At 42.9% G+C, this 27785-nt stretch overlaps 1 protein-coding gene across 2 annotated transcripts in view; it reads right to left on the bottom strand.

Moving 5' to 3' along the window:
• Window positions 1-27785, bottom strand: part of LOC134532540 (fringe glycosyltransferase) — a 124323-nt gene that overhangs the window by 55742 nt on the left and 40796 nt on the right. For both annotated transcript variants that reach the window (XM_063369036.1, XM_063369038.1), the window contains exon 5: window positions 27210-27269. In XM_063369036.1, coding sequence (XP_063225106.1) covers window positions 27210-27269 — 60 coding nt within the window. The remainder of the gene's footprint in view (window positions 1-27209; window positions 27270-27785) is intronic.

The following is a 27785-nucleotide window of genomic DNA, read 5'->3' as shown; positions in this document are numbered from 1 at the left end:
AGTGTTATAGCGGCAACAGAAATACATCATTTGTGAAATTTTATTCTGTTTTCACGTTTGTTGTATGGGAGCCCCCCTTAAATATTTGTTTTATTTTAATTTAATCATTTATTTTTAAATTGAAATTAGAATAAACACTTTTGGAAAATGGTAATGTATGGGTGGGGTGTTATCTATTTGCATTATATTCACGTATATTATTTTTATAGATTTTTTCATGGATATTTTATGTATTTAGGTTAGCAAATTATTCAAACATGTTTGAGAGATCACTTCTATAGTCATTAATTGATAATTACTAAAACATATGTTGCTCTGCTTTATTGTTAATATCACTTACGTAAAAATAAAGTGTATAACATACGAGCTTAATATCCAGAGAAGACTTGTTTCGGTTGACCTCTAGCGCAAAATTCTTAAATTAAATTCACGGGCCCCCCCTGGAAATCCTACAGATTTGCGCCCATGCTTCCAGCTCATCAACCCTACCCTGGATAGTCTCGTCTGTGTTCAGTCGTCTCTGGCAAGGAGTGGACAAGTTTGCAAACTCAAATATAAATTTATTTTAGTAGCACGCGTCTTACGAAAAGGAAATATATCCAAGAAAGGCATGTCGGACAACCTACTGTCACCACACAAAAGTTAACATGATGCAATGCGTGGTGCAACTGTGTTTAGTCGCTGTGATGTCACTTTTATATCACTCGTGCAATGAGGCAAGTTGTGGAATGCTAAAAAAATAAGGGGAACGCAGGGGAGGGTAGAGGGAAGACGGCAGTCATTGTTTTTACTATTTTATATTATATATATATTCCGTTCAATAAATTATAACATGTATCTTCACGGGGTGGGGTGTTTAAAATTTTATGAAGATAACGATTTTACGAATGCAATCCAAGCGACCGTGAGCGTACGTAAAATCGAGATTCCAGTGTAAATTGCTTCCGAGTCTACTGAAGGTAGCGGAATCCTTATCCCTTTAAACACTTTTGAAGGGGAAAAAGTGGTTTTCCTCTAAATTCAAAATTCCAACATAAATTTTACGTTGTAGACTTTTCTGAACAATAATTCTTATTTGAGTAACTTTAAAGGTGTTAGCTTACCTTAAAATTTGTGAATATTCTGAGCGGGTGTGACGAATGAGGAAAACTAAGAAACACTACATAATAACAATGGTTTTTATCTTTACACTTTTCACTGATTTATTTACACTTAAGTTATCTTTACTGACTGAATACACTAAACTAAATCTAGACCAGATGCATAAAACTGTAGACCTAAAGACTATTGAAAAATCTGTTTTGAGATGTTATTTGTGAACATACACATTATTATGACGAAAAAGTAGCAAAACATTTCGCCGTCTACAAGTACATGTCAACTGTCGCGTCGTCTAACTCTGACTTGTCTAAATCTGTTGCGTTGTGTTATCGAGTGAGCTTGGGCAGTATTACGAAGGGGAATGACTCGCCACGGGCGTTGCGCTTGAACAGCGTTTTCTCCCTGTTCACAACACCTTATATCGCAGCAGCAGAAACTAATGCTTCAACTAACATAAAAAATGAAGTAGACATGTAAAAAACGATATACAATAATATCTTCGTGTTGAACCACTTCTACATAATACCGAATTTAAATAATTTTCTTTAAAGTAAAACACCTGACTACACTATATTTTTTTTCCTTCCCTGAAAGCTAGGGGGGGGCCACGGCCCCCCCCCCTGCCCCCGGGTATGGGCGCCCTTGGTGGTGGGGCCGGATCAAGGGCGCAGTGGCGAGCTGGTCGCGCATCAATGTGATCCTTAGAATGCTGCAATAAATCATTTCCTCCCCTTAAGGGGCCCGCCAGGTCAGGGGTGTATGTGTTATTGAGGCGGGATGATAAGCGCGACGCTCGCTGGTGTTTCTAGTGCGGTGTCTCCTCTGAGCTGGCGCGCAGTCTTCTCGTCGTCACAGGATAACTGTGAAATTTGAGCAGGACCGTAACGTTATATGGCGGAGAAATGAAGTTAAAGGTGTAATGCAAGTCCCTCAAGTGTTTTCAAGAATCTGTACTGGTTATTTACGCTTAAAAATTACTCTGAAAACACGCGTTTTAGCCATTTTAACTCTTCTAAAAATACAGTTTAAAAACTTAATCCAAAATCGAAAGTACTTGTCGGACCTCAGCGAACTCTTGAATGCTTTTCGTAAACAGACCCCACTCGGATATCTGGAGTAGTTTTGAAACCGCGTTGTAAAAACAACTCAAGATACCCGAGTGGGGTCTGTTTACGAAAAGCATTTAAAAGTTCGCTGAGCATTGCAATTTCATTATACCTTCCTAAATTGTTAAAACCATAACAAATTATAATTTTGTACTTTTTTTTTCAAATCTAGTACTTTTTTCTCGCCTAAGTTGGTACGAAATATTTTTTTCCCCTTGTGGACACCCTGAGAGCCAGTGGCCACGTGACGCGTCAGTTCCGGGCGGTAATCCCGCGCGGAGCGGGCTCTGACAGGCCGCGCGGCCGCTCCCTTGTGCGGGGTGGGGGTGGTAGCGTCTGCACGTGTGGGCCTCCGTCCCCACCCCCTGCCCCTACCCACTGCCCCAGGCCGCTGCACCGCTACGCCGTCAGGCAGCCCGCGGGCTCCAAGGCTCCGTCTCCTCGCAGAAGGGAAAAAAGGGTTGTCTGTAAAGTCGGTTTACGGACGATAATTTTACGTGATAACGTCATAAAGAAATCATTGGTGAAAGATTACATACTTTTTTTAATTTTCAAATATTATTTACAGTTTTTTCAAATTTAATTTAAATAATTTGTTTAAATATAATCACTAACAATTAGTTAAAAAGCCCGCCTCAACCTGTTTGTATATTATAGAAGATTTTCTCGCACGGTGGTTGGCCGGTTCTTACACGCTCGGCTCAGGCGGAACGTGACAATGAGTAATGATATTTCGTGCGTGCAGCCGGCGTTCATCGATTTATAAGACGTTATCACGTCAAAACATTTTTTCTATGATTTTTACAAAAAGATTCCATTAGTAGTTTGCAATACCACAAGAAAGATATTGTAACTAAGTACAACACGAGGCTATGGTTTATTTTTTCGCACATACGAAAACTGGCGTGATGGTTCTAAATATTAATTGATGCTTCATTGAAGTGTGATATTTTTTTTTCAAACCATGGAAAAGATAATCGATCATACAATAGTTGGGCCTAATCTCATTAAATTATGCTTATTGACAACACTCAAATGCAATTCAACAAATATGCGTTTTTTTTTCTACCACGCAGTTCCGGTGCTTGCTTAGCTTTCTCGAAAGAGAAAAAATACCTGGGAAGAGTTAAATTTTAGTTTTGCAAAAAATGACTGTGAAATTTGGCTACGGTAAAAATAATAATAATAATAAAATCTCCCTCTTTCCTCCGTCCCCGTCCCCCCCCCCAAACCATCTGGATCGCACGAGCAGGAATGCAATACACTGTTAAGTTCAATCTGCGGTTTCTTGCTGAAAACTACCCAACCCAAACAAGGACGGACATAGCACAGAGGGCAGAAAACGTTCTTGTAGACCAGACATGGGCAAACATTTCAAGGGGAGGGCCGGATAAAATAAAATTATCATCTAGGCGGGCCGGAAAAAAAATTAAACAAAACAAAACACTGCCACACGAATTTTAGTTACTCCACATCGCCATGCTACCGAATCTAAAGACTTCTACTAAGGCACTACGCCTACGCCAGGTTGCGTGCAAACTCAGTTAATATTAGATGCGATAATGCCGTACTTAAAACGCAATGAGAAAAAAAACGTTATTCTATTCTAGCTACGCAGAAAATACACTTCGTGCTGTATGTAATTGTAGGGGTTTTCAAAACCATTTCACAGGCCAGATTGACTTTGCCCATGAATATTGTGGACTATATAAAGTGTAAAATAAAAGGCCAACCAAAAAACCAAACTACACAATATACACCAATATGTTTATTTTATTCATATTCAATTATCATATGAGGTTTGGTAAAAAATTTCCTTTAAATTGTACATATAATTTAAACGGATGCAAAAAAAAAAGGTTGTCTGTAAAGTCGGTTTACGGACGATAGTTTAAACATAACAAAACATTGATGAAATGATTGCATACTTTTATGAATAAAATTGAAGCATTTTTATTGAATTATCACTATTTTGTATGGATACAAAGAAGGAGTGAAATTAAATCCACTAACTTTTATGCATGTTTGCTATTTAACTTCTTCCAATCTGTGTTATTCTGTTAAGGATAGGACGACGATAGGAAAAGTAGGAAACGAATGGGAGTGTTTCAAGTTTAATGTGCCTCGAAAAAGTCTAATCGATGGTTGTTCCAATCGAGTGGAAGAGAGTTAGATGCGGCGCAAGAGTACAATGAGCGTAACGGGACACAGCGAAACGGGACAATGTGCTTTACGGGACACTTTTTCGTGCGTGTAGCCGGCGTTCATCGATTTATTAGACGTTGTCACGTCAAAAAAAGGAGAGGGACAAATAAAAAAATGTCAGCTCCGGGTGGAGGGATGCCTTGTCCCGTCCGTGTTCCCAGTGTTTTTTTTAACAGCGTAGGTGGTGCACCGGGCCGCTCTCGTAAATTGTGTTTTCGCCGCCACGTGAAGGAGGAGGAGGGGGAGGAGAGCCAGGTATGTATAGAGACCCGGGGGTAACAATGACGCCTCAATCCTCGACGAACAGCCTCCCTCGGGGCTGGAGTGGACGGCTCCGTTAGACGCAGGTAGCCGGACCACTGACTCACCCTCGCCTGGCTGCAAGCAGCTGGGGTCAGCTCTCTCCCCGACTGCCACGCGCTCTCGGCACAACAAACCAATCAACTGCCGGTACGTCCGGGCGGTCTCCTTACTGTCCCTTACTGTAATCCATTTGCGCCCAAATAATTTCGCAACGCACGCGACGCAATAAGCGATGTGCGTTGAATAAGATTAGTTATGGTTGAATCTTTTCTAATAGTTAATATTTGAACATTAAGTTAAAGTTTTAATTTGTTCTCTTAATATTTAGTCAACATCTGCTTATATCATGCTTAATTTTTAATATTCCACTATTTTATGTAATTGCAGAAAAGTGGTTAAGTGTAAGAAAAGACGTACCGCCTTAACTTCGCCACCAATAAAGACGATAAATAAAATAAATAAATGCAACAAATTCTATAAAACAGAACGCCAAAAGCAGCAGAAACACAATAAGTGAGTTATATTGAACTACAATGATACTACAAACACTTTCTGGCATTCTTTTCAGCGTGGAGTACGTATATCAGAGATATAATTATCAAATGATCGAATTTTAAAAAAAAATCAAGGGTCTTAGCAATGCCGGTCGCAGACCTATGAGGAAATTGACTTTTGAAACAATTTGTTTTTATGGCTCGGACAAAATAATTTTGTAAACGCACTTGAAGTTGAAGTTTTCAATTGAGTTACAATGTTCGCAAATTTTATTTTTTAAGTCTGTACACCAACAATTGCGGCTGAAACAAAAAAAAAAATATATATATATTTATTACGAAAAGTTGGTAACGTTGACATTTTGCCCGAGCTTACGCCCCTCCAGGCGAGGCGACAGCAACAATAATGCAGACACGGTGAGCTGCGCACCACTGGCGAACTCTAACCGACATTTCTTCGCTCGTTCCCTTTCTATTTTTACTCGTGCTCTCGTTCCAGATAAACGTGAGCGCCTGCGAAACTGATCATTAGTTTTGCACGGAAAGGTTTTTATTTTATTACTGGCATCGCGCGCGGTAGTTTCACGGTCTGGAAGCACATTTCTTGCGCCGCGCCGGCTGTCCGCCGCTGGCCCACCGCTGGCCCACCCGGGCACACTTGCTCGGTGGGCCGTGACACAGCCCACCGACGTCCAGGGAGGCGGGGCAAAAAAAACTCGCTCGGGTTTCTCCTGCACTCGCGCGCTACTTTTAGCCACGGCCTCCACCGCTTCGCATTTTCACAAGGGAAAAAAATCAAATCGAGTTGAAAGGAAGTAAAACCTGTTATAAAGTTTTAAAAAAATTAATATCCCGGCGCGAAATTGTAAGAGCATCCGTTTTATACGTGACTATAACTTCAAAAATATTTAAAAAAAAAAGACTGGCGTTAAAACCAAACATTATAGCTGCAGCATTCCCTGCAGTAAAGCAAAATGGAGCTTCAGGGCGTTCGTACAATAAAATGTGTGTAGCAGAAGTAACAGAATTTATCCTCTCTTTCCAGTTTTCTGGGAGGAATTAATAGGCCAAATACATATTAAATCTAAATCTAATATGTAGTGAAATAACTCTACTCTATAATAATTATCAAAAAATAAATAAAAATAAGAGACATAAAGTTAGCGACGGGATATAACTTATTGATTCGATTCGCCCTACAAATATAGTCCAAAAATTTATTTCTTTTGATAAATAATTAATTTAATTTTTAGTTAAGTTACACCTATCCGATATTTAAAAAGGGGGTTTGTCTGTAAAGTCGGTTTACGGACGATAATTTTGCGTGATAACGTCATAAGATTAAATTGCTGCTTTTAAAAAGCCCGCCTTAACCTGTTTGATATTACAGAAGATTTTCTCGCACGGTGGTTGGCCGGTTCTTGCACGCTCGGCTCAGGCGGAACGTGACAATGAGTCATGCTTTTTTCGTGAGTGCAGCCGGCGTTCATCGATTTACTTATAAGACGTTATCACTTCAAAAATAAATTCTATATCTTCGCTGGCAAAATATTTAAAAAAGGGGGTCATAAAAATACAAAAGCTCGTGGGAAAGATTGAAGCAGCCAGTAACATGACTCGCTCACGGCCGGGCGGACACCAGCACGGTGCTGCCATCTGCCATCTGCCGCGCAACGCGACACTTCCGGCACAGACATGTCCCGGCAGGAGCCCGTGGCGCGCACTTCCCTCGTCGCGAGGACTGCCCGCGGTACAACAGTGATGGGCAGAACGGTTCTTTTGGATCAGTTCCGTGAAATGATTCGTTCATCTCGGTCAATTCGTTCTTTTCTGTGTATGGGATCTGGCTCTTTTATCAGGTGTCGTAACTCGTTCATCCTTTAGAGTATTAGGTACGTGTTTTTGTATTTGAACATTGCTTTCCGTAGCCAGTGAATCACAGTTGCGTATATGAAACAAGATTATTTATATTTTATTACTTTTTAAGTTACAAATATTAATATATAGGCTATTTACACTCTAGTGACAGTAAAATGTTTACATGTAGACCAACACATTTAGAGGGAAAAAAGACAAAAATTTAATACTACTACTGCGATTCAGTATGAAGAGAAACAAATGATGTACATTAATTAACCCAAAAATGGTAAGTGTGAACATTTTTAGTTACTTTCTCTGTTATTTTTAAATCATACGGGTTTTTTTTAGTTTTTTATTTCCAAATTTGTGTATGTGAATGTGAAAAAGCAAATTTAAACCACTACTTAACAGTTGACATTTTCAGGTATAGATACTTTTAATGTTACCCTATTTTATTTGATCAGTTATCGTTTGCTCTTGTGAACATGCGCACGCTGTGATTACTAATTCTTCAGACTCCTGACGTCATGAATCATTTCACGAACGAATCAGACCGGACGCGTGGCCGGTTCTCTCATCTTGTTCTCTCCGCGTTTTCGTTCTTCCGAATCTTTCAAGGTACCGGCTCTCAAAGAGCCGGTTCTTTACATCACGAACGAATCGCAAGATTTCGTTCTCTCAAAGATTTGTTCTTTTTGAACGAATCGTTCAGGAACGACCCATCTCTACGGCATAGGCGTGCGCAGGACTTCAGTATTGGTGGTGCCAGATTACACAACAGCCCTGTCATTCACGGACCCCGAGCCTAAAGTGGGGGGTCCGGGGGTCCTCCCCCGGAAAAATTTGGATTTGAAAGCGCAAAATGGTGCTATTTAAGGTGTTTCCGAACAAAAACATTAAATACACAGATGTAAAATTGTTAACATTTTTTATGACAAATTATGGCTTTGAACGTTATAATCACCAGGAAAACTACTAAACTATTTACAGTTTTAAGCTTTGTTGAGCCATAAAGTAAATTGCACAAATTGTTTGCACGGAATTCATGCTGGTGGCTTTGAAAAACCGTACTTATATGTTTTCTGAAGACACCAAATAATTGCTAGAAAAAACATTCTCAAATGTTAAGTTTTAAAATCAACAAATTAGGGGAGTTTTTGTAACATACCTAAAATATGTAAAATAATAAAATAATAAAAATACACAAATAAGAGTGGGCAAAAGTTTTAACTTTTGGAATACAACAAAAATGTTTTGTCGGCGACTGCATATAAGTCATCAAGTAAGCCTATCCTTTTAACTAACTAAACTCTCTTTTTTAAAATAAACCCTGGCGGACGGCGGCTATTATTCCGTGCGCCTGCCGAGTGGAGTGAACAGTGGACACCGAGCGCGCATTCTATGTAATTCGAGGAGAACTATGAGAAGTATTTACATTTCAGAAGTTTCGTAGCCGCGGCCCGCGTTTACAACACAAGTAGAGGTGTAAAAGTAACGAAAAAATGTGTACCCGTATGTATTCGTTACTATAACAATCAGTACTCGTTACTTTCGTATCGTTACTCGTTACTTCTGATACCGCATAACATGGCACATGCTATGTTATGTAACAGCAACGAATCGAGTCGTATTTCGTACGCGTACAGTATGACGTCGCGTAAATAAAAATAAATCGAATATAAACAATTAAAAATATTTGATAATTAACAGCTTTTGTTAACCAAGAAACTATTAAATCTCATTAGAGCGGCTTTATTATAATATATCTTTTAATATAAGAACATAAAACGTGAAAATACGCGATAATAAAAAACAAAAACATACATATTTATAATTTGTAAAAAATACTTTCTTACGTTGTTTCTGTTCGAATCTAAAACTTTGTCTACACACACAAAACCTTTAATAAACAGTAAAAAACTTGGACGACGAATTTCCAAATTATACTTTTATTAATAAACAAACATCGTTCTTTGTAACGAATAAGCGCGCGCATGCGTAAAACATACGAAAGATGCGAGTAACGAAATGCATTCGTGTGTAACGTTTCGTTACTCGTTACTAGATGCCGCACCCGTTACTCAGTAACGAAAACATACGGTTTGCTACAGCTCTAAACACAAGTAATAATTGCAACTGGCTTGTTTCCGTGTGTATAGTTGGTTCGATTGATAATTGATATACTGATAGTGTTATGAGCACAATCTGTAACTCGACACGATTGGAAAACATATTTTTGTGGAAATAATACGGATCTTTGTAAGTATGTATTATTTCTGCTTGTAAAAAACAAAATAACGTTAACCCTAATGGTGGTGCCAAGGCACCTGTGGCACCTACTGTGCGCACGCCTATGCTCTACGGTACACAAGTCACGTGCCTGTTCAGGAGAGTGCTTGAGTTCACGCGGTACCTCCTGCGACAGTACCAGCCCGTACTGGCGGAACGCACCCTCGCAACACGCCCGCGCGAGTCAAGTCAGTGATTGTTCCTCGTGCCCGTGTGTGAGGCACCTGTACGAGTACCAGTGTACTTAATTCCCGTAAGAATACACGTAAAGACGTAATATTCACAAAAGAAAGTGAGTTCGTCAAGTACGCGTATGACCCCCTTAGAGTACCTCGTTTTACGAATGCCTTAACATCTTTTTGCGGCCCCAGGCCAGATTTAATACCTAGTGGTCACTAAGTGTGTTTAATAACATGTAAATAGTCTGGTCTCCGGGCAACGGAGTAGCCCACAAGCGACGAAAATTTTCTGGTTTGACTGGTGGTTTTTCAAGTGAAAAAAAAAAAAAAAAAAAAACATTTAAATAATACGCACATATTTAGACCTTCTGTCAGTCGTTTCCCACGTGAGAATTTAACGAAGTAAATTGTAATATGATTAGACGTTAAGGTTTAACGTAGAACATGTATTGTAGGGACCATTGGCGTAGCTGTGTTCATAAAGTTGGGGGGGACAAATAATGATTTTGATGTCATGTAAACCCATTCCCCTCTTACTAAGACGGGGGGGGGGGGGGGGGTCCGGGGCTCCTCCACCGGAAAATTTTGATTTTAAAAGTGCAAAATAGCGCTTTTTAAGCAGTTTTTGTATCTAACCATTTGATACATCGATGTTAAAATTATTATTGTTTCCTTAAGATAAAATTTGATGAGTGAAGAAATTACAAATAAAGTTGGGCAGAACAATATTATAAAATAAAAATATCACGGTCTAGAAAGTTGGGGGGGACAGTCCCCTCCACCCAAAAAGTTCAGGGGGACACGTCCCTCCTGTCCCCCCCCCCCCCCCCGATTCCTTAGCCCCTGGTAGGGACCGGAAAAATTAGCGGATTAAATGACCTTTAGGATAGCCTCCATTATCTGCCTTTCTAAAATAAACACGCGTGTTCATTGGGTACTAAATTGTGAGGCGTCTCCACTGGGTAGCTTGTGATTCGACGCTTCTTTGGTCGATAGTCTCTCACTGGCCCAGAGAGCTCCAGTTAAACTGCGAGCCAATAGCAGAACCAGCAGAATTGTACACGTGTTTGTATTTCAGCCTATCACGAAATGAATCCGCGAATTTTTCCGGTCTCTATTTATTAGTGCTTTATGTATGTGGCGCGCCTCCTGCAGGCGGTCTTCAGGAGCTCGCGGTACAAGGAGGAGGTGACCGTCACGTGTGGAAGCTGCTGCTCTAACTTCACTCTGAGATCTGCGTGCCGGTAACTCTTATCAACCAGCTGAAACCTCCGGCACCTGATTCACTGCGAATACCTTGACCAGTTTGCGGTACAGAGCGCTACACACCCGTCGTGACTTCCCCTTCGCCTAGCGACCGCGCCGTCGAGTTTTAAAACGAGTTCAGGGCCGACAGACTCAAAAATTGTACTACTGGCTCGCTGTAGGAAAGGTTTTGATGGAGATTAAAAACTGACGAAAACTAGCTTCTACCTTTGAATATATATACTGTATAGAAGTCGCGAGTGGATCAGATTTACTCTACGTTTTTCAGGAGCGAAAAATGAGCAGCTTGGGAACTTCACCGCTGCAGTGCGCTGCCGTAACGCCCTTATCGTCTTAGTTGTTATTTACACGTTAGAGGGCAGCACTGTCGCCCGCTGTCATTCCCCGCACCCCCCATCAATCATTCACTGCAGCTCAAGGCATTTCAGCAGGAGGGGGAAGGGGTGTTTGAAGAGTTAGACACTTCTCCGCTAGGGACCACCACAAGTCGATGCCCTAGAGATGGTGGCGATTGCGGCGGTGAATTAACCAACTACCTCAAAACCGTATTAGAAATTTTAACCTGGGCTGGCGACTTCTATACAGTATATATATTCAAAGCTTCTACTGCGCAGCTTAGGTTCCCCCCTCCTTTCTTTTCGACAGAGAATTTCCGTCACTCCCCTCTCTGTCGCAAAGAAGGAAGGGGGGAACCTAAGCTGCGCAGTAGCAGCTAGTTTTCGTCAGTTTTTAATCTCCATCAAAACCTTTCCTACAGCGAGCCAGTAGTATATGCGCTTTTATATCTCATACTTTAGTGATTGATATTGAGTACCGGTTCATATCATTAAAAATATTTATTTACTGTCAAGAGTTGTACACAGCAACAATAATTATATTAATTTTAGTATTACAAACTATTTGATGGAAACTACCTTCCAAAAAAAACTTTTCTAAAAAAACAGAAATTTTCATCTGTGCGGTGCTATGTTTTTCGTAAAGACACCACTCGGATGTAGGTGTACTGAGCATTTTTTAAATGTGGTTTCTATGAATTTCTGCACACCGTATGTGTGCACAGGTAGGCGGGCCTTAATGTATTTCAGGTACACTGCCTCTCCAGCCGTCTCAGATTTTGTTTTTGCAAAAAATTCAGGGACCGTACTGCCATTATGTAGACTGCAGGGTTTCGCGGCCATTGGTCCAGCAAACTAGCTCGGCTTTCGAGGTTGGCCCGCGTCCAATTGGTAAGATCGTGCCGACGTTTCACCCTGCATTGCAGCACGCATCTTCAGGGTTGAGAAATTATCTTAACGTGACAATGCAGAGCGCCAAGATAGTTTTTTTTTTTTTTTTAGCGTGATTCATGTGTCAATAAGTTATTGAAACGGCCGACAAAGATTTGAACTTGTAGATTTATGATTCTTCCAATTAAAATTGATCGAGTTCACGGTTTCACACAGTCCACGCGATTGGCTGCGTTGCAGTGACGTGCAGCACGCAACAGGACAGGAAGAACCAGTCTTTGGGGGGCGGGGGAGAGAGAGAGAGAGAGAGACAGAGAGAGAGAGAGAGAGAGAGAGAGAGAGAGAGCTCTTCCTGTCTCCCGAGGAGTCGTTAAGCCCGAGCGACGGCGCCTGTCCGCGCACGCGGCACAAAGAAAGACACAGTGTGCGCGACTCTGAGGCTCTTTGTGCGCCCGAGGCCTGCGGCACTTCTCGCCGCGGTGACGTCACGCTTCTGCAACCTCCTTGTTCGAAAAAGTGTTAAAAACGAAACGGGGAAAAAAACAAAAAACAAATGTAAGTGTATTCCCGGGGCGCGGGTTCCACGCTGCGCCACCTCGCTGTCCCGGGGACACACGTGGAGGATGGCCTCGGCAGAAGAGATCTCCCGCGGAGGCCGGTTCGCGTGGCGGCTCGTCTGGCGGCAAGGTAGTACATAGACAGACAGAGAAGATTGGTGAGGGTCGCAGGAAGTCATGTTTTTTTTCCTAACCTAAATAAAACTAAGTGCATTTTGGAGGGGTCCGGGTTTAGGGAGGGACCTAGGTGCGTCTCAGGCCGAAGCCTATACGCCTAGTCGTGCTGGGATTAGCCATGCAGGGAGAGGGTCGCATGCATCATGTGCTAGGAGGGGATTGGCCAGCCATGGCAACTATTGGCGCCATGACTAACTTCCCTCACTCTTAAATCTAGACTATAACTAGAGATAGGTTGGGCCCAGGTAAAACCTGCATAGACACGGGGAAAACCGTCGGCGCATTCATGCGGGATGCAAATTGGCATGCATTACGTGTAGGAATTTACAGGAGACAGAGAGAGGATGGTCTGGATAGAGTTGGACAGAGTAGAAAATAGTCTACCATGCGGGGGTTGCACACTTGGACTCGTGGTCCGCTTTGAATTTTATTTGTATCTGGAATATTTGACCAGGGACGCATTCGCTCGCAGGGTCGCAGGGCGGGTGTGCTCGGCTGGCGAGTGACGTCACCTCGGCCCGGCGCGGGCAGTTCCGCCTCTGCATGCCTCGGTGTTCTGCTGCGGCCGCGGCGGGGGATAGGGGATAAGAGGGGCCGTAATGAAGAGCGCGGCCGCAGGACGGCACGTGACCTCCCGCAGCGCCGCTGTACGCCCCTCCCTCCTCCCTCCTACCTTCTTCACTCGCTCCCTCGCTCCCTCGCACGTAACAACCTCCCCTCCTCCCGGCGTGCCGAGCGCGCGCCTGGTCCAGGACTGACCCTTGTAAACTACCCGTCCACGCAACCAACGCAAGACGTCACCGACCATGTAACTTAAAATTGTAGTACAGTGGAAAACATATTTTAAACCCCGGGCTTCTTTTGATTATTCATATTTATCATGGAAACGAACCTGACTGTGAATAAATTTATTTTAAAAAGTTATTTTTAGGGACAGGAAAAATTCGTGGATTCAATGACCTCTAGGATAGGCTCCATTATCCTCTGCATTTCTCAAGTAAACACGCGTGTTCATTGGGCACTAAATTGTGAGGCGTCTCCACTGGGTAGCTTGTGATTCGACGCTTCTTTGGTCGATAGTCTCTCATTGGCCCAGAGATTTTCAGTTAAACTGCGAGCCAATAGCAGAACCAGCAGAATTGTACACATGTTTGAATTCAGCCTATCACGAAATTAATACGCGAATTTTTCCAGTCCCTAGTTATTTTATATATGTGAAAGTTGAACAAGTGTTAAATATGATGCATGCAGAATGAGTCTGAATGAGATCGACGAACTTCTCTTGCAGGTTCATCATCACACAATAAGTTGTGCGTGTCCGGACCGAATCCCAGTAAGGGAACAAATCGGCAACGGTTTTAATGAACTGTGCCCTGCGCGAGGCTGGAAACTGGTTCCAACGCATTCTAGCGGACGTTCGGCAACAGTAGTATGTGAATGGGGCTCCGGAAACAGGATTCAGGATATGGTGCCTGGTGCCGGTCCACCATCTTGGATTGTGACGTCACGGCGGCCATCTTGGATGCGCATAACGGGACACAGCGTAACGGGACAAGATCACGGCGACCATATTGGATCCGCCATCTTTAAATCGAGCGCCCCACTCATTATGATGAAATTTTCGTCTCTGTCGCCATATTGATTTTTTCTGTTCCGCTGGAGGCCGCCATCTTGGATACTGTCGACTTTGTTTCTGTTGTTTGTTCCTAGAAGCGCCAGCGTCGCTCTTGATTATTTATGTTCCACTGGAGGCCGCCATCTTGGATACCGTCGACATTGTTTCTGTTGTTTGTTCCTAGATAGCGACAGCGTCGCTCTTGATTTTTTTCTGTTCCACTGGAGGCCGCCATCTTGGATACAGTCGACTTTGTTTCTGCTGTTTGTTCCTAGAGAGCGCCAATGTCGCTCTGTCTCATCACATAAGGTCGATGTTCCATTACCTACCAGAGCTATTATGGTCCTTATCGAAATGTTAATTTTAATTTTTTATGCAAAATACATTGGAGGCTCTGTGATTCGAACTATCGCAGCTCTGATATTTAGGTCGGAAAACATACGCCTTTAACCGCTCGGCCATCGAGACATTTACCAGACAGAATTAAATAAGGTAGCTATATAAAAAAATAACATGCACATTGGGACTTGAATTTTTTTTTAATTTGAAGTAATAATATCATCACCTGTTCGAGACAGAACCACCATCTTGTATTAAGAAGTAACTGTTGCAATTGTCGTTACGGTCGCCATCTTTAAAATCCGTGATTTTTATGTTAGAAAATCAGGAAAATTTTTAAAACTCATCAAAAAAATTATTTCATCGAATTGAATAATACAAATTTAATAAAATATTACTTAAAATCCACTGATGCACTTATTGTTACGGTCGCCATCTTGGATTATATAAATGATGCATGTTTTGTTTCGTCCAGCCATCATGGTTGAGTACGATGCCATCCTTACACTTTAGTTACGACCGCCATATTTGATCCTATTAATGTTGCAATTATCGTTATGGTCGCCATCTTGAAATTTAGACACCATCTGGGCCAATGAGAGACTATCGACCAAAGAAGCGTCGAATCACAAGCTACCCAGTGGAGACGCCTCACAATTTAGTACCCAATGAACATGCGTGTTTGCTTGAGAAATGCAGAGGATAATGGAGGCTATCCTAGAGGTCATTGAATCCGGGAATTTTTCCGGTGCCTAGTTATAATGTAGAGTTGAGAACTGGGACATGGCGGCTGCGACCAGGAGGAGACTCGCTCATCACCGGCTCGACGCCCACACGACTCGACGAGCTGCAATTAGCGCCCATCAGGAGCGCCGACTCAGGACATGAGCCCTCCGCCTGACCCGCCAGTTCCACGAGTTAGTCTGCGTCTTCCAGCGTCGGACAGGTTCACAGACAGCTCATATTGCCTTTTGCCTACAATTCGCGGGTTCAATGACCTTCAGGATGGACTCCAATATCTTCTACACACTTGGGCAAATGCCACCTGTACATTGGCTGCTGACTCGTGTCGACTGGGTGGCCTGTGATTAGACACTTCTATGAGTGAGGGTCTCTAATTGGCCCTCATTCCTCCAGATTAACAGTGAACCAATGGCAGCAGCAGCACTGAGGTATAATTATTTGAATTTTAGCATAACATGAAATGAATCCGCGAATTTTTCAGGTCTCTACTAATATTGCCTTTTGCCTACAGTTTTGACAAATGGTCAAGACTTTACGTGTGTAGAAGCGCAGAATGGCCAAATGGCACATCCTTGCCTGGGATGAATCCTCTCTGGGGAAGACGTGTTTAAGGGCCGCCTAGTGTCAGTGAGGCGGGTGTTCCTAGCGAGATATCGCCTCTAAGCGCAAGGCTGCGGCCTGGCGCGCAGTCTCCTCGGCCTGCATAGGACAACTATGAAATTTTGCTGTGACCGTAAAATTATATGTGTAATGCAAGTCCCTTGAATGATTTCAAGAATCTGTATCGGTTGTTTAATGCCTTAAAATTACTCTTAAAACACGCCTTTAAGACATTTTAGATATTCTAAAAAATACAGTATAAAAACGCAAACTGGAAACAAAACTACTTATAAGCCCTCAGCGAATTGTTAAATGATTTTCGAAAACAGACCCCACTCGGAAATGGCGTGGTTGTTCCCTGAAGCCCTGAGCACCGTGTGTGTGCCCGGGTGGGCGGGGGCCGTAACGACCCCCCCCCCCCCCCGACAGGTGTGTATGTGTGTCAGTAAGACGGGATGATAAGCGCGACGCTCGATGGTATTTCTAGCGCGGTATAGCCTCTAAGCGCAAGGTTCTGAACTGACGCGCAGTCTTCTCGTCGTCACAAAATAACTGTGAAATTTGAGCGGTGAGCATAACATTATACGGCCAAGAAATGAAGATAAAGGTGTAATGCAAGTCCCTTAAGTGTTTTCAAAAATCTGTACTGTTTGAAAACTTCATCCGAAATCCAAAGTACTTTTCGGCCCTCAGCGAACTCTTAAATGCTTTTCGAAAACAGACCCCACTCGGAAAAAGCGTGGTTGTTCCCTGAAGCCCTGCGCGCCCAGGGTGCCAACAAGGAAAAAAATATTTCGTACCAACTTAGGCGAGAAAAAGTACTATATTTGGAAGAAAAAAAAGTACTAAATTATAATTTTTATGGTTTCAACCATTTAGAAAGTTATAATGAAATTGCAATGCTCTAACTAAAATATCACACGACACACACATACATTACATAGTTTTTACAAATAATTACTCTTAATAATAAAACATATTGGAGTTACTGTAATAAAAGTACTAGATGTGAGGGTAAATGTACTAGACTTGTAAAAGCACTAGATCTGGTAGGAAAGCACTGTGCGCGGCGCGTGTGTGTGGAAGGGGACGGTAGGGACGTGAGTGCCCGACCAGGAGACGGGAGAGGTGGTCGGCCCCGTCACGCCCGGATGGCCCCAATTGAGCGCGTCACGGCTAAGTGTTCATCAGGCCGTGATGGGCGCTGCAGGCAGGCACATCCTGGCCGCGCGCGTCCTGCCTTGGCGCATGGGCGCTCTCCGGGGGGGGGGGGGGACCTGCGTCTTGCAGCCGCTCCCGGTCTGCGTCGCCGGGGGACCCCCGTGTCACAACCCAGTGTCAACTACCACAGCCGTGACACGCGATCCACACGCAACCCAGTGTCAACTACCACAGCCGTGACACGCGATCCACACGCAACCCAGTGTCAACTACCACAGCCGTGACACGCGATCCACACGCAACCCAGTGTCAACTACCACAGCCGTGACACGCGATCCACACGCAACCCAGTATCAACTACCACAGCCGTGACACGCGATCCACACGCAACCCAGTGTCAACTACCACAGCCGTGACACGCGATCCACACGCAACCCAGAGTCAACTACCACAGCCGTGACACGCGATCCACACGCAACCCAGTGTCAACTACCACAGCCGTGACACGCGATCCACACGCAACCCAGTGTCAACTACCACAGCCGTGACACGCGATCCACACGCAACCCAGTGTCAACTACCACAGCCGTGACACGCGATCCACACGCAACCCAGAGTCAACTACCACAGCCGTGACACGCGATCCACACGCAACCCAGAGTCAACTACCACAGCCGTGACACGCGATCCACACGCAACCCAGTGTCAACTACCACAGCCGTGACACGCGATCCACACGCAACCCAGTGTCAACTACCACAGCCGTGACACGCGATCCACACGCAACCCAGAGTCAACTACCACAGCCGTGACACGCGATCCACACGCAACCCAGAGTCAACTACCACAGCCGTGACACGCGATCCACACGCAACCCAGTGTCAACTACCACAGCCGTGACACGCGATCCACACGCAACCCAGTGTCAACTACCACAGCCGTGACACGCGATCCACACGCAACCCAGTGTCAACTACCACAGCCGTGACACGCGATCCACACGCAACCCAGTGTCAACTACCACAGCCGTGACACGCGATCCACACGCAACCCAGTGTCAACTACCACAGCCGTGACACGCGATCCACACGCAACCCAGTGTCAACTACCACAGCCGTGACACGCGATCCACACGCAACCCAGTGTCAACTACCACAGCCGTGACACGCGATCCACACGCAACCCAGTGTCAACTACCACAGCCGTGACACGCGATCCACACGCAACCCAGTGCTATCTGTCCCAGTGCACTCATACAAATGTCCGTCGGGATCTTTTGCAACCGCGAGTAGCAGGCTCTGGAATAAACTAGACCAAGCGACAAGGCAAACAAAAATCTAGCTTCCTTTAAGTACAGGCTGAAAAAAACCTTCGCCGCTACCCTACTGCTTGAATCTGTGTGTGAATGTGCGAGTGACTGGTTTTAATGTAGTAGCACCTATTTTGTTTATGCTATTTGCTGTATGTTTAATTACTTTCCTTTTTATGTATGTCTATGCTTAATTTTTAATTACTTTAAATTAGTTATGGTAGAATCTTTTGTAATAGTTAATATTTGAACATTAAGTTAAAATTTTAATTTGGTCTCTTAATATTTAGTCAACATCTGCTTATATCATGCTTAATTTTTAATATTCCACTATTTGATGTAATGGCAGAAAATTGGTTAAGTGTAAGAAAAGGCGTACCGCCTTAACCTCGCCACCAATAAAGACGATAAATAAATAAATAAATAAATAAATAAATAAATAGACACAGCCACCCAGCGCGGGAGCAAACGAGTCCTGGGTCACTCGGACAAACAGGGCGACGGCTTCCCTTGCAGACGGCCGCCAGTCGCAAGGGAACAATCAGCTAGCGCTAGCGCGGTCTAATGAAAATCTAATTTCTTTTTTTTCCGCGAAAAATACATACCCAAACGCATTTCTCTGTTATTTTTGTAAGAAATTAAAATCAGTCTAAAAGTGATTTAGCCCGAAAATTTACGCGTGGTAGTTAAATTTTTTCATTCAGTGTTTTTAATACACGTGTTTTTTTTTTTTTTCAAATAGTTAAGTGATAATTATTTAGTTTTCTTAATTATGAGGGTGATAGTGAATCTATTTTTTTAAGACAACAGCTAAGTCGTGCAACACTTAGAAAAAAAAATATCACTTATTCCCAATCACTTTTTGGAGAATCAATAGCCAGCCTGCTGACGATTCTCGAACTCCTGTGATCACGGCGGACGGCACGAGGACAAAAGGACGTCGCGTCGGGACAATATTAAAGACAAGCTTGCGGAACTGGTCGCCTCGCCGGTCGCCAGAGACGCCTCAGTGACCACGGCCCCCTCCCCCCCCCCCTTTCCGATGAAGGTCCCTGCCTCGCTCTCAGCCTTTCAGATGTCCTTTACATGTCAGGGGCAGGAAATGCTTCGGCCACGCCTCGCCGCGCCGCTATTGCTCACGGAATGACTTCCAGCAGTAAATGGAATTACTCCGTCCGAGTCCTCTTTCTTGCGGCGACCAATTTCCTTCTGCCCGTTTAGGGTGCGTTGAACCTGGAACCACGTCCTCAGGAACCATGACTGCGCGCGTTTTCCGGAGCCGCGGAAGGGTTTCCGAGGGGGCCGACATCGCCAAGTATCCCTTACCGTTACATCGCGCATGCGAGAAGCCTAAGATGTACATCAAGCTCTGTCCCTGCCCGAACACGCCCGAATATTCACCTTCGGCCAACCTCGGGATTTGTTTTATTTTTGCGCAGGGAAAATGAATTCAAATATTAAAAGTGGTCGGTTAGGTTAGCTACATTAAAACACTTTAAAACACTATGGACGGTTAGATAGGTTAGTATAGCTACATTAAAATAAACAGAGAAATATAAATATATATAATTGAACCCGAGGTTGGCCGAAGGTGAATATTCGGGCGTGTTCGGGCAGGGACAGAACTTGTCCATGTTAGGCTTCCCTCGCGCATACACTCGCATGAATGGCCCTCGCGTCCTCAGTTACACGCCTTCTGCGCTTTATCAGCAAGTCTTACCATTTCTTAAACCAGATAATAATAATAATATATAGGTAGGCTATATAATAATCATTTATTTCCCATTTGTTTACACTTTAACAATTTTCACTTAATTAACCAGGAAATTTAGCACTCACGAAAGCAAGCTTGTATGTGAGTGCATCTAGTCACTTCAAATTACATGCGGTATTTTGACGATTGTAAACATTTGTAAATGTATAATAACTGAGAAATAAATATATAAAATATAACCTAAGAAACTTAAATTAGTTATATAAAGATGAAAGTTAAAAAGAGCAATTTATTAAAATTCAATATTATGTATAAACAAAAAACGTATCAATTATAACATTGTTACATGAATAAATGAAAATATAATTAAATAAAAATTAGTATTTAAGTAAAGTACAAGAACAAAGTAATAACAATATATAAAACTTAAATACTAAAGCCATCTCTTCATCAGTTAAATTATTTAGCCAAATATTAACATATTTTTTCATTTGAAAATAATTTTTAGTTTTTAGTTTTGCAGGAAGAATAACAATTTAACTTATTTGTCTCTAATATCCCAAATATCGACGGGACGTTAACCTGTTGGAATAAAAAAGGCATGCCAAAGAAAACTAATGTTGTACGGGTTATATTACTCGTCAGATCAGACGTATTATGAATTTGTAATCGTGTGGGATATATATTTTTTTTTAAATTTCACAAACGGTTAGCAGACCAAGTAAAAAATCTAGATGTTCTAGACAAGATAAGTTTCCAAATCGCCACAGTTATAGGCATGGACGTATTAGCCCATGGAGCTGGTGTCTGTCCCGAACTTTAAGTCAATTGTTGGCAAAATAAATCGTAGCTGTATGAAGGCTAATGCTAGAACAATGTGGGCTAGAAAGGAACTCTTTAGGTAGAATTTAAAAAAATTCAATCATGAAGTGAGTACTGTTAAACAAAGATATTAACAACACACCAGCAAAGAATCATCGATAAACTTCACTATATAAAAAAAAGGGGGAGGGGTTGTCTGTAAAGTCGGTTTACGGACGATAATTTTACGTGATAACGTCATAAGAAAACATTGATGAAAAATTGCATACTTTTTCAATTTTCAAATATTATTTACAGTTAGATGCGTCACAAGCCGAACGCTTAGGCCGATCGTGCCTCTCTGTCGCTTGTTCCGCGCTCTCGCGTGCACGCTCGGCTCAGGCGGAACGTGACAATGAGTCATGCTTTTATCGTGCGTGCAGCCGGCGTTCATCGATTTATAAAGACGTTATCACGTCAAAAAATTGTTTCTTGTGTCCAGAAGGGAAAGTGGGTTTAAACACAATCGTTGAGGTGATAATGCGGGAAGCATACGATTCACTCGTCCTTATGGACATACCCGAATACTCACGTTGGCAAGCCTTCTTTTCACAGACGAGAGAGCCAAACCCGAAGTTCCCCAAGTTCATGCTCGCTTTTTTTTTCCGTTACACAACAGGTGTATTTATTTTGGGGGATCCGTTTGCATGATTTCCCCGTATCTTTAATGTAGCTATCCTAACCTAATCAACCGTCCACAATGTTTTTAAAGTATTTATAATGTAACTAACCTAACCTAATTGACCATTAGTTATCATGAGTTGTATATTTATTTACAATGAACACACGATCAGACGTTCGGCTCTCTCGTCTGTTGAAAGAAGGCTTGCCAACGTGAGTATTCGGGTATGTCCAGAAGGGCAAGTGGGGTTGAGGTGACGGTGCACTGAGGACCAGGCAGATATCGCTGCAGCGGGCGCGCCGGCGCGTGAGTCACGCGGAGTCGTTCCGCCGGCGGGCAACTCGCCGCGCGTCAGTGCCCCTGGCGCGCGCAAGGGAACGCCCCGCGCGCCGGACGTGACTCGCCGCTCGCGCAGGGCATCTGTCGCGACTCGCGAGGGCTGTCCACGTCCTTGGCCTTGACGTCACCGCTGCTGCTGCTCTGCCCTCTGCGAAGCCCGTCTCACTCCGCCACAAGACTATTTGGCAGAGGTGCCCCCCCCCCCCCCCCCAAACACTATGACTCACCCCCCCCCCCCCTGAAATTTTTATGCCATTTTCTCAATGATTTACTCAATTATTTTATAATACTATACTTTTTTAGTATTATATTTTATCACATTTTGCATTAATTAAAACTGATTTTCAAAAGCACCAGAAACGTATTTTCACATTAGAAGCTATAATTATGTAAATAATATATACGTTTTTCTCGTCTTTTAACCACCCCCCCCCCTCTAATTTTAATGACGCAGTCTGCGTCGTTACCCCCCCTTGTGGGCACCCCTGTATTAGTAATGGCAGTACGCTCTCAAAGGTCTAATGTCGAATATTACCACGAAAGCACAATAAAATCGTCATCTAAAAGTTAATATTTTAGAGTTAGTAACACTGGCATTTGACACAATATTTAATTATTTCAGCGTAACAGGATTTATTTTTGTAGAAAAATTAATTAGAGCTTAGTCTAAAATTATTAAAATATATAAACTTAATGAAAATTGCTAAAATCCAATTTTAACAAAGAAGTGATGGCTTTTCAGTGACTTCACTCACCGGCAAACGTCTCGTTAAAGTCGGATTTTTAAGCGGTTCAATGAAAATGTTGTATTGTGAGAAGGTACACCGCTTTTATGGTTAACTTTGCATGCGGGGTTCTTGTGAGAGGAAAAAAACCCTCAATGTGTCTGACCAGACTAAATTGTTTATCAACTCTTAGATTATCATCCCGTCTCACTAACACGGATAGCCAACTGACTAAGCGGGCCCTCTAAGAATTGTAGAGGCCAGAAGAGCTGAAAACTAGGGCCAGGGCGGATACAGTGATGATCTTAGGGAAGGGCTACAATTTTAATTGAAAGAAAAACAATGGCATATATTTTTACCATGAATGACTACTATCAAACGTTTGTGTACTCAGATAACGTTTACATCATACTTGTTTACCAAACAATATTCTACAAAGTTTATTAATTTTTCACCTCGCAATCAGTTTTATATTTGCTTAAAGGCATTGAAAATTTGTGATTGTAAAGCAGCAAGGTATAAACTTTTAACGTTCAACGATATTTATTTACAAACAGTTCAAAAACCAATAAAGAAATTCAGACTAATGTAATGCATACTTTCTTCTCTGCAAGCAATAAATAATTGTAATACACCTATGTAGGTACTACAAAACATAATACAGCTCTCACAAAAAAATTTCAGAACGGTTTTCCTTATAAGTAAAAATATAGAAATTAAGATTTTAAGTTTAATATCAATTACTTCTTTAGAAATTATATAAAGAGTAGGTAAGTAAATGTTCTTTTTAATTTAGCATCTACAGCTTCAACTTCATCATTTACATCTAAAAACATATACACATTACAATACCACATTGACAGAAATAAGGTTCCCTTAGAAAAAACAAAAAATAAATAGCTTAAAGGCCACTAGTCATAGTTCCTGAAACTATAGTTCTTGCATGCATTAAATAGTTTACTTTCATTTCCAACTTATATTAAATCACACAGGTTTTTTTTAATGAGCAGCAGACTCTTTGTTCACAGCTCTAAAAAAATGCATTTAAAATTTTCTTTTTGATTAGAATCACGAATCTAATTGAAGCCTGCAATTCCCACTCGGCGCGATGATTAGCTACCACATTCACCCCATACCTGAGCTAGCTTACGGGCATAGCCAATGCCGTGTATGTATTGAGGTGCATCAAGAACAGTACCTGCTTAAGAGATACCTATTTTACTAAATAATTTTCTTGCCCTCATAAACATACGAAGGAGACATAAAAAAATGTGTCTGCATAAATATTGTATTACGTTTATAACATTCATTGTAAGTAAATCATTGCTAGGGCCCGGAAAAATTCGTGGGTTCCATGACCTCCAGGATGAACTTTATAATTCTACGTACACTCGGTCAAATGCCACCCTCTCATTGGCTGCTGTCTTGTGAAGGTGTCCCAACGTAGCGTCCTGTGATTCGATACAGCTACGGTAGAGTGTTTCTCACTGGCCCGGAGTCATCCAGGCGAGTTGTTGAGCCAATAGCAGAGGCAGCACCAAGGTATAACTATTTGAATTTCAGGCTGTCGTGAAATGAATCTGCGAATTTTTCCGGTCTCTAATCATTGCTCATTTTGACTTCTTTATTTGACTTATCCCGTTATCCCTATGAAAATGGATGGTCTGGGGTGGGAGACCACGCTGTCTAGGGCCGAGGGGTTGGCACCCCTGATCCCGCGGCGAGCAAGAAGCAACACGTCGAACCCCCCTCCCCCTGCGTCCTCCTGCGGCTAGTGGCCGCCGTCACCCGTCACCGGTGTTGTCTGTGAAGTCGGTTTACGGACGATAATTTTACGTGATAACGTCATAACGAAACATTGATGAAAAATTGCATACTTTTTAATTTTCAAGTATCATTTACAGTTTTTGAAAATTTAATTTAAATAACTTGTTGAAATATAAACACTAACAATTAGTTCAAAAGCCCGCCTTAACCTGTTTGATATTATAGAAGATTTTCTCGCACGGTGGTTGGCCGGTTCTTGCACGCTCGGATCAGCCGGGGAACGTGACAATTATCCGTGAGTGCAGCCGGCGTTCATCGATTTATAAGACGTTATCAAGTCAAAAAACACATCCAATCTAAAATACTGAAATGGCCGACAAGAGCGATGAAGTACTGGGGAAGAAAGGGAAACTACGCCTCTACAGGTACTGAGCTGTACGTAAGGAGGTTCGACGGCCGTGTGCCTCAGAGCAAATGGCGACCGAACCTGTGCACGCGATCGTCTGTTTCTGTCGTGTTTCCAACTGCAAACCCGGCCTCGCAGTCGCGGCAAGGGAGCGATGTTCCGAGGAAGGCAGGCGCTTTACGGGACCCCGGGCTATTTACTTACATGGTGATCCTCCACAAAAAAAAAATCCACGGTGTTGTTTTCGCTAATTTATCTTAAGAAATGTTGATATCCTTCCGTGATAAATTATCCTCGGGGTCAATTGTCAATTTTATAAATGCTTAAAATCGAAATTCCGGTGGTGATACGTGCCAATAAACAACACTTCGCAATTTTTTTTTAAATAAGAAATCATGAATTGAAATTTGTATTGACCAAGCACTTTAGTTTAGGTGCTTATAACGCTTAAAATTTCCGTTTGCCATTAATTTCCTTTTTTTTTTTTTTTTTTTTTTAGCGGACACCAGAGAAACAAGTAAAACAAAGATTGCAAATGGGCTGCGCGGAGCCCTGGAGGCAGGGCGGACTCGACCTAGCACGAGGGGCGAGCCACGGGAGACATGGAGGAGCAGGACTACTCCTCGGCGCGCGCCCCAGGTGCCCGGAGGTTCCTGCCGCTCGACCCGTCCGCGGGACACCGGGGCCCGTGGGGCGAACCCACACACACGGGTCCCCACATTCGACTACGGGGGCCCTGGACCCAGGACCCCCCACTTTTACAGTCACGCGCTACATTGTAATTGCATGGTTGTTTCTCACCTACACTCTTTTGACGTGATAACGTCTTATAAATCGATGAACGCCGGCTGCACGCACGAAAAATTGTCACGTTCCGCCTGAGCCAAGCGTGCAAGAACCGGCCAACCACCGTGCGAGAAAATCTTCTATAATATCAAACATGTTAAGGCGGGCTTTTTAACTAATTGCTCGTGATTATATTTAAACAAATTATTTAAATTAAATTTTCAAAAACTGTAAATAATATTTGAAAATTAAAACGTATGCAATTTTTCATCAATATTTTCTTATGACGTTATCACGTAAAATTATCGTCCGTAAACCGACTTTACAGACAACCCCCTTTTTATAATGTTATTTAACCTGAATATACAGGGTATAATTATGGTTACTATTTATAATTCCAAAATAAACTTCAATTATATAATTATTTTACTTTAAAATAACCACAGCGAGTATGTATATTTATTTCACACACTGAGATAAAAATAAACAGGACTGGGCCCGGGCCCTGGACCCAGGGGTCCACCCAGCCCCCCCCCCCCCCCCCTTCTTGTGGGGGGCCTTGCCCACACAACATCTCTGGTTAGGATGCTTGCATGCTGTGTTCTGGCCATACTTTTTTTTATCTATATGCATGCAATAAGCAGAACACTTTAAAAATATATATACAGAAAGTTTTCCGTAGTACACAGTTTTGAAATCAACCCCGTTTCACAAGTCACGCTTTTTGCAAACGCGAGCAGCCCCCCCCTCAGTGAGGGGCTTACCACCATCCTCCCTCCACGCAACTCCCCGGGATCTACGCCAATGACGGCATGTATCGTAGTGCGTAACCGTCTCCAATGTTTTCGCTGTTGACAACCCGGTGCTGCCCGCAGGTACTGGACTAACAGAACTTATTCAAGAAACACACGTGTTTTCTAGTCGTTCGTTCTTTATTATGCTACGCTTTGTTCAAATTCAAACGAAGCGATAGCAACCTTGTTCATATGTAAGGGCAGGCATTTTTCGCGAAAAGATCTGAACACTTATTAGACTGCAACAAGGTATATCCGCACCTGTTGTTTCTTCCTTCTGATTGGCGGCCGTCTGCGAGAGATGTCGTTGATTTATTTGACCGAGCCACTCAAGAGGACGCGTTTACTTCCGCACTGAATCACTGTGATTGGTGTTGTTACCATCGATATGTACCTGGGAGAAACTCTTCAAATCACGAAACACAGGCGGTGCTATAGTTTTTTAACTTTCATCTGGTCTGGAAATCCTTTTCGCGAAATCTGCATGCCCCTATTCATATGTGTTATCCGTTGAAGTGAATCGCGTGATCTTGTAGCTCACGCAACACCGCGCCGATGCCAACTCTCCTCCCTCGGCCAGAACACAGAGACTTGACCACGGGACTGCGCGGCGGGGCAACTGTGGCAACTGTGGCAACACTGTGCGAGCAGGCGAGTCACTCACTTCTTGTTGGATTCCAGGAACACGTCGAACTCCACCGACATCTTGCAGCACAGCGCCTTCCTGCAACACAGGGGCTCTCGTTATGCGCCCGTCGCGTCGGCCGCGTTCACACGTACCTACTTGCTATCTGCCCGTCGGCATCGGGAGACCTACGATGTACATAAAGTTCTGCCATTCCCGATTACACCCGAAGAATTCACCTTCGGCCAACCTAGGGATTTGTTTTATTTTTGCGCAGGAAACATGAATTCAAATATTAAAAGTGGTCGGTTGGGTTAGCTACATTAAAACACTTTAAAACACTATGGACGGTTATTTAGGTTAGTATAGCTACGTTAAAATAAACAGAGAAATATAAATATTAATGAATAAACCCGAGGTTGGTCGAAGGTGAATTGTTCGGATGTAATCGGGAATGGCAGAACTTTATGTGCATCACCCGAGCTAGGGAGCTAATGACAGTCGGTGTTTGTTGCCTTGCGAGTGCCTGAGACGTGACTGTTGCGTGGGTGTTCGCAGGCTTTCACGGCACATTGTTTGAAGTAGCTTGGCTTCTGGGTTGTGGCCGCGTCCTTG

This window comes from Bacillus rossius, chromosome 6 (genome assembly GCF_032445375.1).
Source record: "Bacillus rossius redtenbacheri isolate Brsri chromosome 6, Brsri_v3, whole genome shotgun sequence".
Classification (NCBI taxonomy): Eukaryota; Metazoa; Arthropoda; class Insecta; order Phasmatodea; family Bacillidae; genus Bacillus; species Bacillus rossius.
This window is presented reverse-complemented; position numbering and strand designations above follow the sequence as displayed.